Source organism: Otolemur garnettii, unplaced genomic scaffold (assembly GCF_000181295.1).
Source record: "Otolemur garnettii isolate 467f Iridium unplaced genomic scaffold, OtoGar3 scaffold00134, whole genome shotgun sequence".
In the NCBI taxonomy this organism is placed as follows: domain Eukaryota; kingdom Metazoa; phylum Chordata; class Mammalia; order Primates; family Galagidae; genus Otolemur; species Otolemur garnettii.
The window spans coordinates 2,259,121-2,276,538 of record NW_003852529.1 but is presented as its reverse complement, the minus strand read 5'-3'; the positions used below and the strand labels follow the sequence as shown (position 1 = coordinate 2,276,538).

Genomic DNA, 17,418 nt, shown 5'->3' with positions numbered 1-17,418 from the left:
TTAAAAAAAAAAAAAAATTAAGACACAAACACACACATTAACCAAGGCCTCCACATCTTGTTCCCCTGGAAGATATTGAGGGGCAATAACACACACGGAGCTGCCATCTCCTAATAACAAAGACTTCTTCTGGAATTTCTTCTGAAGGACCTGCCTGAGGCCATTTTACAGTTAACATTCTTTGACAAGTTGAAGGAGTATACTTTAAAATAATGATTAAAAAATATAGCGTAGGCTCAGCACCTGTAGTACAGTGGTTACTGCGCCAGCCACATACACCAAGGCTGGCGGGTTTGAATCTGGCCTGGCCCGCTAAACAATGACAGCTGCAACCAAAAATAGCAGGGTGCTGTGGCGGGCACCTGTAGTCCCAGCTACTTGGGAGGCTGAGGCAAGAAAATCACTTAAACCCAGGAGTTTGAGGTTGCTGTGAGCTGTGACGTCATGGCACTCTACTGAGGGCAACATAGTGAGACTCTGTCTCAAAAAAAATATATATATATAGCATAATAAATACATAAACCAGTGACAGAGTCATTTTTATCATTATCAAGTATTATGGATTGTACATAATTGTCTGCACTATACTTTCACTTGACTGGCAGCAAGGTAGGATCATTTACATCAGGATCACTGCAGACTCTATGCTTGATGATGGCTACAATGTCATTAGGCAATTGAAATTTTTCAGCTCCATTATAATCTTATGGGTCCATAAGTGGCACATGGTTGACTGAAATTTGCTATGTGGGCCATGACTGTATTTAAAATCTCAAAAGAAACAAAACTGTTAGTAGAGAATTCTATATCCAGCAAAAGTCTTCTTGAAGAACAAAGAAAAAAATGAAGACATTTTCAGATACACAAAAGCTGAGGGAGTTCACTCCAAGTAGACTAAAGAAACGCTCAAGGGAGTTATAGTCATCAACTGTAAACAAAGAGATGAGACAGTAACTCGAAGTCACAAGAACAAATAAAGAACATTGATGAAGATAACTGCACAGGTGCATGAGAAGCCAGTATTGCTCTGCTTTTTTGATTTTTCACTCCTCATTTTTTCGTGTATGACTTAAAGGGCGAGTGCATAAAACAATAACTACAAATCTCTGTAGAAAAATGTAATCTGTGACAACAACAACATAAAGGGGCAGTGAATGGAATGTGGGCAGCAGAGGATACAGCAGAGCCTTCCTGCACTTTTGAAACCAAGTTAGTGTTGTTCAAACTAGATTGTTATAAGTTTAAGACATTAATTGTAATCCCCATGTCAGGCACCAAGAAAAAATCTTAAAAAAACAGGAAAAAAGAAAAAAGAAGGGAATCAAAATTGTCTTAGACAAAAGAATCAATAAATACAAAAAAAGGGCAGTAATGGAGAAAATGAAAAACAAAAGACATACAAGAAATACAGAAAACAAATAGCTCCTTCTCAGCCATGACTTTATTTATTTATTTATTTATTTTTTGAGACAGAGTGTCAGTATGTCGCCCTCGGTAGAGTGCCATGGTGTCACAGCTCACAGCAACCTCAAATTCTTGGGCTTAAGTGATTCTCTTGCCTCAGGCTCCCAAGTAGCTGGGACTACAGGTGCTGGCCACAATGCCCTGCTGTTTTTTTGTTGCAGTTCTCACTGTTATTTAGCTGGCCTGACAAGGCTCAAACCCACCAGCCTGGGTGTATGTGGCCAGCAGCCTAACCACTGAGCTATAGACACTGAGCCATCAGTGATGATTTTAAATGTAAATATATTAAACTCTCTAATTAAAAGGTAGAGATAGGGCTCAGTGCCTGTAGCTTCAGTGGCTAAGGTGCCAGCCACATACACCAGACTTGGTGGATTCGAACCAGCCTGGGCCTAACAAACAACAATGACAACTACAACCAAAAAAAAAAAAAAAAATAGCCCGGCATTGTGGCAGGCACCTGTAGTCCCAGATACTTGGGAGGTTGAGGCAAGAGAATCACTTAAGTCCAGGAGTTGGAGGTTGCTGTGAGCTGTGATGCCACGGCACTCTACCAAGGGCGACGGCTTGCGGTTCTGTCTCAAAAATAAAGAAATGAATAAATAAAAAATAAAAGGCAGAGACTGGCAAGTTGGATTAAAAAAGAAATGAGCCACCTATCTGCTATATTTAAGAGAATCACTTTAGATACTAAGACACAGAGAGGCTGGAAATAAAAGGGTGAAAAAGATTTTCTATGCAAGTATCACGGTAACAAAAGGAGATCTGGGGTGAATGTTATCGTCAGATAAAATAGAATATAAATAAAAAACTGTAAGTGATTATAAGTGATAAGAAAAACATTATATATTGACGTAAGTTCTAATCCGGCAAGAACAGATAACAAATATTAACATATTAATACCTAATATGAAGCAATTATTGATAGAATTGAAAGGAAAAACAGACATTTCTACAATAATAGTTGGAAATTTCAATACTTTACTTTAAACAATGGATAGAATGACCAGACAGATCAATAAAGAAATAGGTACATGGACAATGCTATATACCGATTCGACCTAACAGACATAGGCATAACACTCCACTCAACAACAGCAGACATGGAGAATTCTCCAAGATAGATCATACATTAGGCCACAAAACAAGTCTTTTTTTTCTTTTTTGGAGTCTCAAGCTGTTGCCCTGGGTAGAGTGCTATTGCATCACTGCTCACAGCAACCTCAAACTCTTGGGCTTAAGAGATCCTCTTGTCTCAGCCTCCCAAGTGGCTAGGACTACATGCGGCCACCATAACACCCAGCTATTTTTTGGTTATAGTTGTCATTGTTGTTTGGCGGGCCCGGGCTGGATTTAAACCTGCCAGCTCCGATGTATGTGGCTGGTGCCTTAGCCGTTTGAGCTACAGGTGCCAAGCCATAAAATAAGTTTTATTAAATTTTAAAAGACTAAGAAATAACATAGGCTCAGTGCTTTTACTCAGTGGTTAGGGCTCCGGCTACATACACAGGGGCTGGCAGGTCTGAACCTAGCCCAGGTCAGTTAAACGGCAATGACAACTGCAACAAAAAAATAGCTGGGTATTGTGGCAGACACCTGTAGTCCCAGCTACTTGGGATGCTGAGCAGGAGAATTGCTTAAGCCCAAGAATTGGAGGTTGCTATGAGCTGTGATGCCACAGCACTCTACCAAGGGTGACATAGTGAGACTCTGTCTCAAAAAAAAAACTGGCTTGGAGACTGTGGCTCAAGTGGCTAAGGTGCCAGCCACATACACCTAAGGTGGCAGGTTCAAATCCAGCCTGGGCCCGCCAAACAACAATGACGGCTGCAACTAAAAAATAGTCGGTGTGTTGTGGCGGGCACCTATGGTCCCAGCTACTTGGGAGGCTGAGGCAGGAGACTCACTTGAGCCCAGGAGTTGGAGGTTGCTGTGAGCTGTGATGCCATGGCAATCTACCCAGGGGGACAGCTTGAGGCTCTATCTCAAAAAAAACCAAAAATGAATAACATAAAGTACCTTTCCAATCACAGTGGAATGAAACTAGGAATCAATAATAGTGGAAAAACTAGAATATTCACAAATGTATGGAAATTAAACAATATACGCAATAAGTTGAAGAAGAAATCACAAGGGAAATTGGACAGTATCTTTAAAGAAAAAAAAATTTTTTTTGACAGTGTCTCAGTCCATTTGCCCTGGGTAAAGTGCTGTGAGGTCATAGCTCACAGCAACCTCAAACTCTTGTGCACAAGCAATCCTCTTGCCTCAGCCTCCCAAGTAGCTGGAACCACAGATGGGATTTTAAATGCACCACTTTTGTTGCCAAGGATAAAGGCAGAGCCCCTTGGAGAAAGCAGACCCTACACGCCTTGAGAGGCAAGAGTTCTTCAGGGACGACAGAGATGTGCAGAGAGGAGAGGAGAGGAGCAGAGAGCACAGCACCTACGGGGCCTGGATCTTCTATCTTTGCAAAAAATCCCGCTTTCTTTGGGATGGCCTGAGGTTTCTGTTCCTTGTGATCTATGTTTCCCTGAGACAAAGGTCTGCTCCTAGTTTGTGGAATTGTTCTCTGAGCCTCTCAGAGATACGTAACTCAGCTCTCCCAAAGACTCAGGAGAGAAGCCAGAGCTAGGGGTGGGGTCTTTTTCTTTCATGCATTTTTCACCGATGGGGCTCCTGGACCTCATGCACTGGGCCTGCCCCCTACAGCCACTGTGTGGTTCTCTCTTTTCACTGAGATACCTGTCCTTGAGCAGTGTCCTGTCTGGTGGGTGTCTTCACGGTCAGTGAGGTGGGACCACACTTTCCATGTGCCCTCACAGAGGACAGTGAGCCATTCACTTGAGAAGGCCAGATTGGGTGGCCCGACTGAGTGAATCGGGTGCTTCACATCAGCTTAGTGTGCAGACTGGGACAGAGCAGTGGTGAAGGTAGGTGGTTTGGAGCGAGGAGGACTGGGAGTAAAGACTGGCCCATCTCTTACCTGTGTGATATTGGGCAAGTCACCTGACCTCCCTGTCCTGTTTCCTCATGGGGAAATGGGCACCATGTGGGAAGTCAGTGAGTATATGGGGTGTGTGTAAAGAAATAGCAGGGCTGGGTGGGGCCTGGTGGATCATACCTGTAATGCCAGCAAGCACTCTGGGAGGCCAAGGCGGGTGGATTGCCTGAGACCAGCTTGAGCCAGAGGGAGACCTCATCTCTAAAAATAGTCGGGCATTGTGGTGGGCATCTATAGTCCCAGCTCCATGGGAGGCTGAGGCAAGAGAATCACTTGAGCCCAAGAGTTTGAGGCTATTGTGAGCTATGATGCCATGGTACTCTACCAAGGGTGACAAATGAGACTCTGTCTCAAAAAACAAAAAAACAAAAATAAAAAAAGAAATAGCAGAGCCAGGAAAGATGGCTCACTCACACCTATAAATTCCTAGCAGTCTGGGAGGCTGAGGTAGGAGGATCACTTGAGGTCAGGAACTTGAGCCCAACTTGAGCAACTTAGTGAGACCCTATCTCTACTAAAAATAGGAAAATTGGCTGGGCCTTGTGGTGGGCATCTGTAGTTCCAGCTACTTGGGAGGCTAAGGAAGGAGGATCACTTGAGCCAGGAGTTTGAGGTTGCTGTGAGCTGTGCTGATGTCACTGTACTCTAGCTTGGGTGACAGAGTGAGACTTTGACAAAAAAAAAAAAAGAAAGAAAGAAAGAAAGAAAGAAAGAAAGGAAGGAAGGAAGGAAGGAAGAAGAAGAAGAAGAAAAAAGAAGTCCTGTTGACTCAGGCTCAAAGCACCTCTTTGGTTTCTCGGCTTCTTCTCTCCGTCACACCTCTTGCCCCAGTCAGTACTCTTGCTGCCAGATGCTCTCCCCTGGTACCTCCACGATCAGAGTGATCATTGACTTCAGAGATTTAAGTTGAAACTCTTCCCTCTTCCCCCCAACTTCCTTCCTTTCTTCCTTTTTTTATTTGAAGAAATGGAGTCTTGTTCTGTCACCCTTGCCCAGGCTGGAGTGCAATGGTGTCATCGTAGCTCACTGTAGTCTCGAACTCCAGGGCTCAAGTGATCCTTTCACCTCAGTCTCCCAAGTAACTGGCACTATTGATGTGAGTCACCTGTAGATATTTCAGGGCAACCAAAGTAATTCTTTAAACCCTGAGTCAGATGACATGATTCCTCTGCTTATTCTTGGGCCCTCTGCACTCTCACCCTTTGGGGCCCTTCTGGTCACTCTGCCTGGTCCCCAAGCTGGAGTCTGGCTTTTTACAAATGCCTCTTTGTGGCCATGTGGGTTTTTAGTTCCAATGTTTGGATTTTTTTCCTAGTCACAGTGGGAGCAGTAGAGTATTATGGGCTGAGTTATGTTTCTAAAATATCCTTCCGGCTGCTGTGGGGGATGAGCTGGGGGGAGGGTTTAGGAAGATTATAAATGCGGGAATTAAATGAGAGCCTGGCATGCAGTAAGTGTTCAAAAAAATATTAGCTATTAGCAGTCATTGTAGGGGATAAACCTTGGCCTCGTCGTTTCTAAGTAAAGTTGTAGATAGAGAAATTGTGGATGTGGTTTGCCCCAACTGACCCAGCTTTTGGGTTCTGGGACAGCAGCCCTGGCCCTGTATGTGGGTTTCCTGCATTCTCCCCAGCTCAGGCTTCTGGCCAGGAGACCGGCACAAGTGACATAGTTCCCCCTTATGTCTTACGGTGGGAGGAAAAACCCCCTGGTCTGAGGGGGGCCCTCCCCCCTGAAGGAGGGCCAGAGAGAGCTCTCCAGTGTGGAGTCACTGGTAAAGCTTCCCATGTCGGGGCAGCTTGGCTGAGGAATTTCACGGGTGCTGGGAGCGACTGAGAGCAAGGTGAAGGGGAGAGTGTCGGGCCAGGACAGGCCCCAGGGCCGGTGACCGCGGCCGGGAGGGAGCCTTGACCGCCAGGGGGAGCCCTAGGGCTTCCTCCGCGAATTGCTGAGGGACTGCCCAGAGGAAACAGGGGACTGGGTGGCCGCTGCCGCGGGTGGTTTGCACAAGGAGCCCCTGCTCTCCGTGCTGCCTTGTGCTCCCGAGCCACGGCCGACGTTTGCACACAGACAGACCCTTGCGTGGACTTGCTTGGTGGGACACCGTGGACAAGCAGCTTGACCTTTCTGTACCCGGTGTCCTCAATGTGGGGGAGAGAGCTTCTTTGGGGCCAAGCCCTGAATCGGACTCTCGCTTCCACCTTGGCCTGCTGGGTCCCTTCTGTGCAGACGTTCATCCATCAAATGGGGACTGTACCTCCTGTGTGCCAGTGTTGTACTGGGCCCTGGACTCACCCAGCTCCTGATGCAGTGACAAAAGGCCTAGAAGAGGGAGGCTCCGAGGCCCCCCTGCCTGCCAGCCTGAGAGCAGGGAGGAGCCTCCTTCCAGCCCATCTTCATGGTGCGTCCCAGGCCTACACTGGGGTCTCACCTCCCACACTGTGAGCTCCGGGGAGGGCTGGGTGGTTTCATCTCTGAGTCCCCAGCTGGTTGGCAAACAGTAGATGCTCAGTGAGCATCTGATGAACTGAGTCAAATGGGACTTCCAGGCAGGCCCGGACAGGCCTCCTTGCCGCAGTCTGGTTTCCTCCAGACAGGGAGGAGACAGCTTGGGGACCCTGGATTTAGGCATGCCTTCCATGCAGGGGGCCAGGACCCACCAGGGGGTCTATCCTGTCCTGTAATGCCAGGCAGGGTCGCTACGCCTTGACTTACCCAGGGAAAGACTTTGAGCAGGGCCAGGTGTAGACAGATTTGTGTTTTGAGAAGTCCTTGGCTGCTGGGTAGATGACAGATGGGCTGAGGCATGGGGGCAGAGTGGGCAGGCAGTTGGTGGTGGGACTCAAGGCAGGGCAGCAGCCAGGCCCTGGCAAGCAGAGTGGCTGGAGAACAGGAATACTTAGGATGGTTGGATGGACTCAGGATGCAGCATAGATTTCTAGTTTAGTAGGGGGTGATGCCGTTGGGTACAGGGAGGACCCTTAGGGCCAAATACACCCCTGGGGCCAGTGCTAAGCTCGGCCTCACGTGCTGTTGAGTTGGAGGTGCCTGCGGCCCTCTGGGAATGACAGTGGGTGTTGGAATGGGATCCCCAAGGAGGGGGGGTGGGGAGTATCACCAGTTCTTTCATGGGATAAAAGAACTTGGGGCTCCTGGTGGGACAGGTGGGCCAAGGTGGTTGTAGGGGTATCAGGCAGAGGCCCCTGGTCACAACTCCAGCCCTGAGGGTTGTTCCTCATCCTACCTCCCCAGAAGGGAATGAGGCACCACAGTCCAAGAGAATACTCTCCGAGCCACGGCTCAGGTGGGCCCAGGGCGCCGGCTATCCTGGGTGACTCACCTAGCCAGTGTAGGGAGCCTGCCTTTAATGGGACAGTCCTGGCCTGGGTCACTGGGCTGATGCCCGGCAGCAGAGCTGAGGACAATACTGCAAGGAGGCCTGAAGCTTGGGCAGTGTGGGCAACACACTGGGGCTGGAACCAACCACCTTCCCTGGCACCAGAGTCCACGCCTGAAGACTAGACATGCAACTGCCGCTCAGGTATGTAACGAGTCTGCTAGGGAAGGGACAGAGAAAAGGGCACAGACTTGCTGGAGTGCAGCTATCATTCTAGATGGCACAGTCAGCGGGAGAGAGGGCCAGTGGGGGCAGCTGGACTGAGCAAGAAAGAAGAGGCAGTGGGAACGGGGGCAGGAGCGAGCGGGCAGGCCGGAGTGAGGACTCTGCACGTTCTGACTGCTTCCCCTCTGTCTTTCTCTCCAACCTTGGCTTTTAAGTTAATTTCAAGTGGCTTGGGAATTTGCTATTAAGTATCTTTGTCTCTTATTATGGGCTATTTGAAATCCTTTTTGGAGAAGTCAGAACTTGAGAAACTGTACACCCAGACTGAGCCCTGATCCCTTCCAAAGACACCCCCCACCCTGGGTTTGGAGCAGTTGGCAAGTCACAGTCGACTTCCCTCCCCTGTCTGGGCTGGGTACCATATGACAGATGTTAAGCTGTTTTTCCTCATTTCCCAGATGAAGCTGAGTTCCAGAACATTCCATAGCTTGCTCCAGGTCACAGTTCGCAGCTGCAGATCTAGCCTGGGGACACAGCTTTACAAGATGCCCCAGCTACATGGGGCCATCCACTCTCATTGCCTTGGGTAGGTGGCATGGGAAGGCCTGAAGGCTAAGCTCAGCCCAGGCAGGTGGTAGAAGAGCAGGGGCTCGGCTCAGCACCTGCAGCTTAAGCGGCTAAGGCAGCAGCCACATATACCAGAGCTGGAGGGTTTGAATCCAGCCCGAGCCTGCCAAACAACAATGACAACTACAACCAAAAAAATAGTGGGGAATTGTGGCGGGTGCTTATAGACCCAGCTACTTGGGAGGCTGAGGCAAGAGAATTGCTTAAGCCCAGGAGTTGGAGTTTGCTGTGAGCTGTGATGCCACAGCACTCTACCCAGGGCGACAGCTTGAGGCTCTGTCCCCCCCAAAAAAAGAGCAGGGGCTCTAGAACCAGGGCTTAGTCCTGACTCTGGCCTCATGGGTGACTGACTTCTCTTTTCTGTGCCTCAGTGGTCCCATCTTCAAAATGGAGGCTGTAGTGCTATTCTCCTGGGTCTGCAGCCACAGCCACATGATTCAGTATTGGGACAGTGGCTGGCACATGACAAATACATAGTGAGTGCTGGCTCTGACTGCCGTTTGGGCAAGAAGCCTTGACCCTGGGACACTTTTCCCCTGAGGACTCCTGCGGTTGAACCCCAGGCCTGCCCCTGGGGTCCAGGGTGACCCAAGCAAGGTCTTTGGCACCTCTATTGTCAGTAATGGCCATGCCCCCTCGTGAGCTGTATGGGCCACTCACTGAGCTCTTGGCCTGAGCAGGCCCGGGCTGACCTGGTTCCATATGTGGACTGTGCATATCAGATTCAGCTCTTTTGCACCTAAATCAGGCTCCAGGAGGCTCACCCTGACCAGGTCAGAAAAAAGAGGATTGAAGATGTTGGCTAGGGTCTCTGGTGAGTGCCCCAGGGCAGGTTTGGGTATCAGCTGTGATTGTTTTTTCTCCTAGGTATTTTATTTTTCATTAGTTAATGTAAGCAATCACATGTTAATTGATCATAAGACAAAGATATTGGTTAATATAAACTTCCTGGTGAGTATGGCCTTTCAAAAGTAAGAATGCACACAAATCTTATCCATTGTAACCTAAACTCCTGTAAATAAATACAGTTCAAATTCACAGAGTACTCCACTATTAATCTAGACATACGCTATAGCTTATTTAATTAACTTATTAATTTTTTCTTTTTGAGACAGAGTCTCAAGCTATCACTCTGGGTAGTAGAGTGGCGTGGCACCACAGCTTATAGCAACCTCAAACTCTTGGGCTTAAGCAATTCTCTTACTTCAGCCTCCCAAGTAGTTGGGACTACAGGAGCCTGCCACAACGCCTGGCTATTTTTTGTTGTTGTTGCAGTTGTCATTGTTGTTTTAGTAAGCCCAGGCTGGGTTCAAATCTGCCAGCCTTGGTGTTTGTGGCCAGCACCCTACCCACTGAGCAACAGGCGTTGCCCTCTATAGCTTATTTTAAAAACAAATAAAAAATACTGTTGTAATTATCAGACACTACAGTAATCTGTATTTTTAGTAACTTCAAGTAAGCCAAATTATAAAAAATAAAACCAAAGTTTTTTTTTGTTTTGTTGTTTTTTGAGACACAGCCTCAAGCTGTCCCCCTGGGTAGAGTGCTGTGGCATCACAGCTCACAGCAACCTCCAACTCCTGGGCTCGAGCGAGTCTCCTGCCTCTGCCTCCCAAGTAGCTGGGACCACAGGTGCCCGCCACAACGCCCGGCTACTTTTTGGTTGCAGCCATCATTGTTGTTTGGTGGGCCCGGGCTAGATTTGAACCCGCCACCTTAGGTGTATGTGGCTGGCGCCTTGGCCACTTGAGCCACAGGCAGCGAGCCAAAACCAAAGTTTTTGTGTTTATCTACTGGAAATGATATTAATACTTGATTTGCTTTTTAAAAAAATTTCTCTCCATGTATAAAAAAGCAGGTAGTGATGTTTTTCAGGACTGCCAACAAACTGGTAGAACAGAGAAGAATTTAAGTAAAGCATAAGAATCGAGAAAGTGGCAAGAACAGAGCCGCCCTCCAGGGCTTTGTAAAACAACTCCCATCATGCTCATTTCAAAAAGTCCCCTCGAAGGGCTGAGGGCAGGATGCACTGACACAGACATGGAGAGACAGTCATTGCTTTAATTCCAGGAGGATGCCACGTACCAGGACACCGGGCCTGCCCACCCCACTCGGGTAGACCCAGTGGCTGCTCCTGCACATACAATTGATTACAAAAATAAATATGCAAAAAGCAGCAATTCTTTAGTGATCATAGAATTAATCTGACAGCAATTAAATGTGTTTAAGCATCTCCTAAATTGCACCAAAAGAATCTGGAAGCACTTGGTTTGGTCTGAGGCAAAACGTAAAGGATGAGGAGGAAGGGCCCCATGTCCAGCCACCTGCCATGCTCACATTTCGGAGTCTGCGTACATTCCATTGATTAAATAGTCCACCTGCGTGTAGTCCTTCTTCTTGTAGCTCTCATAGGCTTGGAGGGCAAACAAGACCAAGACTGTGATGAAGAGGGTCACCCCGAATAAGAGCACCACTAGGAGAGAAGTTTTGTCCTCCAAGGACTGGGTCAGGGGCTCAGTGGTGACCAGGACGTACTGGCCCTGGGTGCTAAGCTGGCATGAGTCTGTGGCTGGCATCTTTGGGTCCCCTGAGCTCCTGGGTGTTGGCCTAGTGGACACAGTACCAGGACTGGCTTTGGTCTCCACCTGCTCGGGTGTCAGAGGCAATTCTGGCCCACTGGTCCCCTGTGTAGATGGAACAGGGCTTGGTTGTGTTGTGGGGGACGTGGCCCCTCGTGCCCCAGGGGTCAAGCTGGGGTGAAGCACTGGCATTGTGTTGGCAGTTGGCTCCCTGGCTTGTGCCTTGGTGGTGGTTCCCACTGTTGAGGACACCAAAGCCATGGAGGAGGTGTTGGCAGACTCTGTGGTCATGTTGGAGAGGGCAGGTGTGGACCTGCTTGTTGTGTTAACCACAGGCCAGCGTGTGGTCACCTGGATGGTAGGACCTTGTGCTTGGTGACTGGTGGGGGTTGCATGGCTTGCTGTGGAGCTTTCGGGGGTGTGCTTGGAAGGGTCACGTGAGCTCGTGGAACTGCTCATGTTTGCTGTGGTTGCAGCAGTAGTCTGAGCATGTGTGGCCAGGGTCACCGGTGTGGGTGTTCTTGGCAATGCACTACTTGGCACTTGTGCACGGGGTGTGTCAAGAGACGGGAGCCCAGCAGTGGTAGCAGACAGGGTCTGCTGTGGGAATGTGGGGGCAGGTGTCACGGGAGCTCCGGAGGCTGCATCACCAGTTGTACCTCCCACAGTGGCTGGAGAGCTCACATGTGTCCTGACTACTTCCTCTGTTATGACAGAAGTCAGTTTGAGATCAGCTACCGAAGTCCTTCTGGTCAACATGACAGGAGAAACTGCCATCGTGGTAATTTTCTCGGATGTTTTATTATCAAGTGTTTCCTCAGATGTGTTTTTCTTGACTAATTTATGCCACAAGTAGCCTTAAGTCAGACAAAGGAGAAAAACAGATACAATCATTTTCTTCTTCTTCTTTTTTTTTTTTTTTTGCAGTTTTTGACTGGGGCTGGGTTTGAACTCACCACCTCTGGCATATGGGGCCAGTGCCCTACCCCTTTGAGCCAAGGTGCTGCCCCGATACAATCATTTTCAACAATGTGCTCAGAGACTATCTGCATGTCTGCCCCTGCAGCTGGCTCTGCCTTGTGCTCCCAGCCTAGTAGCAGTCATGGGAGGTGACGTGTGAACGTGTTTCCCTACATCTGGTGTACAGCCCTGAGCACTTGGATTTTAAAACACTTTTGCCCTCTCTGAACCTCCGGCCCATTGAAGGCTTAAGCTCTGATTAAATTCCCAACATCAGAACGAAAACCTCACATGGCAAGTGTGATTCACCATAAAAAAAAGCCCATTAAACATATACCCAGGTTTACAAATCAGAAAAATTGCTGAATAGATACTCCCATCATAAAAGAACGCTTGGCTTTGTGATAAGACTCATGGCAGGACTTCTTGGAGGTGGACAGCCTGACACAGAGAGGGAGTGTGACTGAGTATCTGATGTCTGAATGACTGAAGCCCTAGTGAAGAATGGAATTAGGGAAGACATGCCATCTCACAGAGCCAAGTGAGTGAGCTTTCCAGAGCTCAGCTGCCTGTTCTGTTGGGGGCTCCCTCCCAACGTCTGCCTCAGAGAAGCTCAGTCTGACCACCCACCCCCTCCACACCCAGCCCTGGGCAGGGCCAGGGCTTCTGACTCACTGGCTTGGGTTTGCAGACACCTTTCTCCTGGCTCAGGGTGCTTTGTGGCCATGGTGAGCCACAAGTACACAGTTTTCTCACTTACTTGAATCATTAGCTTGGCTTTCAGATAAGGATGAGGAGGAAATCCAAATGAGCACAAGGGCTGTCCACATCTTGCGGTTGAGCTGGGAGTAAGGCTGGGTGGTCCCTGAGGCTCCCAGCTGGCCGGCTCCTCAGGCTGGTAATGGTTCCCTTCTGCTCGGCCAAATGATCTGTTGTCAAGAAAGGATCCTGGTCAGAGGCATCTGGTCAGCAACAGAGCCTGGCCTGCAGCACTGCCCCTGCTATAGAGGGCTCTGGCAGGGTGCAATGTACAAATCAAGCCAGATGCGACGAACAGGGCTGGGTGTCCAGGACCACAGCACATCCCACCTACGCGGTACTAACACTCTGCCCTGGGCCTCGCATCTGATGCACTTCTTGACCTGGTTTATGTGTCTCAACCTACAAAAGTTCCCACTCTCCCACCCTCAAGTTTAGAGTTTTCTTATTATTTTTTTATTTTTTTGAGACAGAGCCTCAAGCTGTCCCCCTGGGTAGAGTACTATGGCATCACAGCCCACAGCAACCTCAACTCCTAGGCTCAAGCGAGTCTCCTGCCTCAGCCTCCCAAGTAGCTGGGACCACAGGTGCCCGTCACAATGCCTGGCTATTTTTTGGTTGCATCCGTCATTGTTGTTTGGCAGGCCCGGGCTGGATTTGAACCCGCCACCTTAGGTGTGCATGGCTGGCGCCTTAGCCACTTGAGCCACAGGCGCCGAGCTTCAAGTTTAGAGTTTAAAAGTGCAGGAAAAGTCTTCCATGTTCATAGAACTAAGGCCTTCTCATTACCAAAACTGACCAAGACTTCCCCTGCAACTTCTACCATCATCTGCAGCCTAAACCCTGTGACAGATGACCATGCTTTTCATATGGGAGACTCTGCTTAGCCATCCATTCATCCATCCGTCCATCTATCCACTCATCCATCTACTCATTCATCGTTAAATGAATTCATCCATCATCTAGTCTTCAATCAGTCCATCCATCCACTCATCCCTTCATACATCAATCTGTCCACTTGTCCATTACCCATCCATCCATCCACCTACCCAGCCACTCATCCATCCTTGAATCTATCCATCCATCCTTTCAAATATTCACCCACGCACTCATCCGTTTATCCATCCATCCATCTATTATCTCCTGAGTGCCTACTCATATGCCAGGCAGCGCACTTAGGACAAAACTGAAAAACACACAACCCCTCCTCCAGGGGCCTGCGGTCCAGCAGGAGGCACAGAGAAGAGGCTGTTGCAAGCTGGCACAAGCATTGAGCCAGGGCGTGACTTGCTGCTGGGAAGCAGGGAGGAGACAGTGTCTGGACAGGTCTTGAAGAGTGAGGTACACTGGTCCTCTGGGCAGAGACCCTGAGGGTAGCAGAGAATAGGGGCCCTGAGGACAAAGAACTCAGCCAGGGGTGGTGATGGTGGGCATGCCAGGGAAGGTTTCCTAGGGATGTGATACTCAGGCCATGTTCCAAAAGCTAAATGGGCCACCTGGTGTGGGTGGTCAAGTAGCACTGGCACAGCAAATGACCATGGAGGCTCAGAGGCCAGGGGAGCAGTGGTGAGATAGGGACTAGGCTGGAGAGAGGCGGGAGGTCCCGTGAGCCCCAGGGCAGTTTGGATTTCACAGAAGAGGGATGGGAACCCCTGCAGGGCCCTAGACAGAGGCGTGACGAGGACGGGAAGGTGGATAGCAAGAGTGGGAGGAAGGGCAGCCAGTCCTGGGCAGCTGGGACCACATCCAGGCACCTGACACAGAGGGTGTTGCTGGGTGAATGAACAGGTGAGTGAATGAGCGACTTCCCACTTAGAGACAGCACCCACTCACCTGCTCAGCAAAGCATTCGCTTCATTCTAGCATTCCACAGAGGCCATGTGGAGGCCTGAGTGCATTGTTAGAAAAATCATTATTTTAAGTAAAATAATAATAATAATAATGAAAAGGAAATGGTTATTAGAAAACTGGCACTTAGCAGCCCAGAGTGCAGTGCAGTCCCAGGCCCCGTGGCTGCAGGTAGACCGGGCAGGGGGCACTGGGGCAGCTACCCACTCGTCACTCAGAGACTGGCACTACCTGTGTGTGACTTGCAGGAACAGTCTCTAACTCCCCCGAAGGTGCTACAATGATAAGAAAGTGGAGCAGGCAGGACCTGCAGTGGCTAGCAGCACCTGAGTTCTGTGCAGTGGCTAGCAGCACCTGAGTTCTGATGCAGCTCCAGGCTTGCCGACCAAGTGGCCTGAGAAACTCATGGAACCTCCTGAGCCTCCTGGAGCCGCGTGAGGGTGACCTGGGATCACACAGGCAAGTGCCTAGCACAGTGTCTGGCTTGGCTGCCAGATCCACCCCACAAAACACTGGCAGCTACAAGACGGAAGCGGCTCCCATGCAGCATAAGGGGTCAGGATGGTGGCTTTCTGCCTCCTGTCATCAGTGGTGACAGTTATAAAGTGGCCCCATAGCTGCAAAAACACCTTTGAGCACAAACTCTTCTGGATGGCTAGTACACTCCATGACACTTCTAATCCCTCCCCAAGAGTCATTAACTTTTCTCAGTTTAAACTGTTTTTTTTCTGCAAAATGGTTATAAGAGCTCCTGATATGTTACAGGTTTAGAAAGTTATTTGGTCTTATAAACCAGATTTGCACTTGTTTTCTAGAGTGCAAAAAGCATTCTTTGTTCTGACAGAAAAAAATGGGGGTGGGGTAGGGAGAGAAGAAACAGACCAATCTCATGACAGGGAAATCGAGACTGAAGGTCTTGGGTACAAAGGACTCACAATCCTCCTTAGGCTGAAGCAGTGCAGCTGGGCTCTTAGTAAATATGTGGATTTCAGTGGATCTTGGCCAGTCACATCTACTGAATGCACTTAAAATGCTCCTACCACTGGCCCCAGAATGCTCCCTGGGCCTGAGCCCCAGATTTAAAGGCAAATCCAAGGTGGGGTGATGTGACCAAGGTTTCTTTTTTTTTCTGAGACAGTCTCATTATGCTCCCCTGGGGAGAGTGCTGTCACAGCTCACAGTAACCTCAAACTCTTCGGCTTAAACGATTCTCTTGCTTCAGCTTCCCAAGTAGCTGGGACTACAGGCGCCTGACACAACGCCTGGCTATTTTTCGGTTGTAGTTGCCATTGTTGTTTGGCAGGCCTGGGCTGGATTTGAACCTGCCAGCTCCAGTGTATGTGGCTGGTGCCCTAGGCACTGAGCTATAGGCACTGAGCCAGTGACCAGGGTTTCTTATGGGCAAGGAAGGTCTTGGCCCCATGAATGTAGCCCAGGCCTATGACCTTTTGCTGCCTCTCACTACAAATTTTTAGAGTAGGGACCAGCAAACTTTTCTTATACAGGGCTAAATAGCAAATATGTAAGACTTTGTGGGTCACATGGCCTGTGTCCCAGCTACTCAATTTTGCCATTGTGATGTAAGGGCAGCCCTGGACTATTATGTACGTGGTGGGCATGGCTGTGTCTCAATAAAACTTTATTTTACACAAACAGGCAGCAGGTGGGACTTAGCCCATGGGTTGTAGTTTGCCACCCTCTGCTCTAGCACTTCAGCCAACTGTAGAGCTGTGCTTCAACAAAGGTGGCAGGAGCTGATGTAATAAAATAAAACAGTTTCCTGCTTCCTGTCCAGTTCCTCACCTTAGAACAGATGAGGCCTGACTCATTCCTGGGCTGGGGGCAGCCTCTAGTGGGCCTGCTAAGAGGTATCTCCACCACTGCCCTGCATCAGTGAGAGGCAGCATTCCCCCTGCAGAGGAGACTCCTGGAAGTGTCATGGTACCATAACACAAGGCCAAGAGAGAACCACTTGTGGTACCTTGCATTTGTATCACAGAAGCAGAAGAGGGCCACAGAGGGTCCCCATCCCCTCATGTCTAACCCTACTCATCCACCTGAGAAGGCAGGACTCTTGACAGTAGAGGGCCACAGACCAAGTCCCCCTTGCTTACTGGAAGGCTTTGCTGTCTTTCCTTGCTTCATGACTCTATGCTGACCCTGCTAAGCCCCCTCAGAGCCCCCTCTGGGCTTACTGTCCTATCACAACACAGGCAGGCCCGGTCTGCAGGGCCTGGGACACTCACCACAGGCAGCAGCTCAGGGTGTGCTCCCAGCTGGGCCATCTTCCTCTTTGGAGAGCTGCAGGCTTGGCACTGTGTGACTGGGCGAGGTCTGGCTTTGCAGGTGAAAGTAGACTGGTGGAGCACTCCAGGGCCACCACATGCTTTGTGGCACATATGAGACAAAGGCAGACGCTCCACTCCAGTAACAGACACACCTAAGGTTTGAAAAAGAGTCAACGCTCTTTCCAGAAGCCATGGGGGAGGTGCCAAAATAGCTGCATTCAATAGATCATTCATTATACGGGAAAGTGACAATATGTATCAAAGCCTTCAATGTCAAATCTGATGTAGCAATTTCTACTGCAGAGTTTCTTCTTTTTTTTTTTTTTT

General features: G+C 49.2%; 1 protein-coding gene across 2 annotated transcripts in view; it reads right to left on the bottom strand.

Moving 5' to 3' along the window:
• Positions 1 to 10,698: 10,698 nt before the first annotated feature.
• CUNH11orf24 (chromosome unknown C11orf24 homolog) overlaps positions 10,699 to 17,418 on the bottom strand; it is a 10,608-nt gene continuing 3,888 nt past the window's right edge. Inside the window, exons 2-4 of one of the 2 annotated variants that reach the window (XM_023518330.1) lie at positions 17,050 to 17,243; positions 12,957 to 13,125; positions 10,699 to 12,093 (exon numbers count right to left, since the gene is read on the bottom strand). In XM_023518330.1, the coding sequence (XP_023374098.1) occupies positions 10,991 to 12,093; positions 12,957 to 13,026 (1,173 nt within the window). In that variant the 5' untranslated portion in view covers positions 13,027 to 13,125; positions 17,050 to 17,243 and the 3' untranslated portion in view covers positions 10,699 to 10,990. Of the gene's footprint in view, positions 12,094 to 12,956; positions 13,126 to 17,049; positions 17,299 to 17,418 lie in introns of those variants that run through there. The other variant, XM_003798387.3, reaches the window with a different exon arrangement.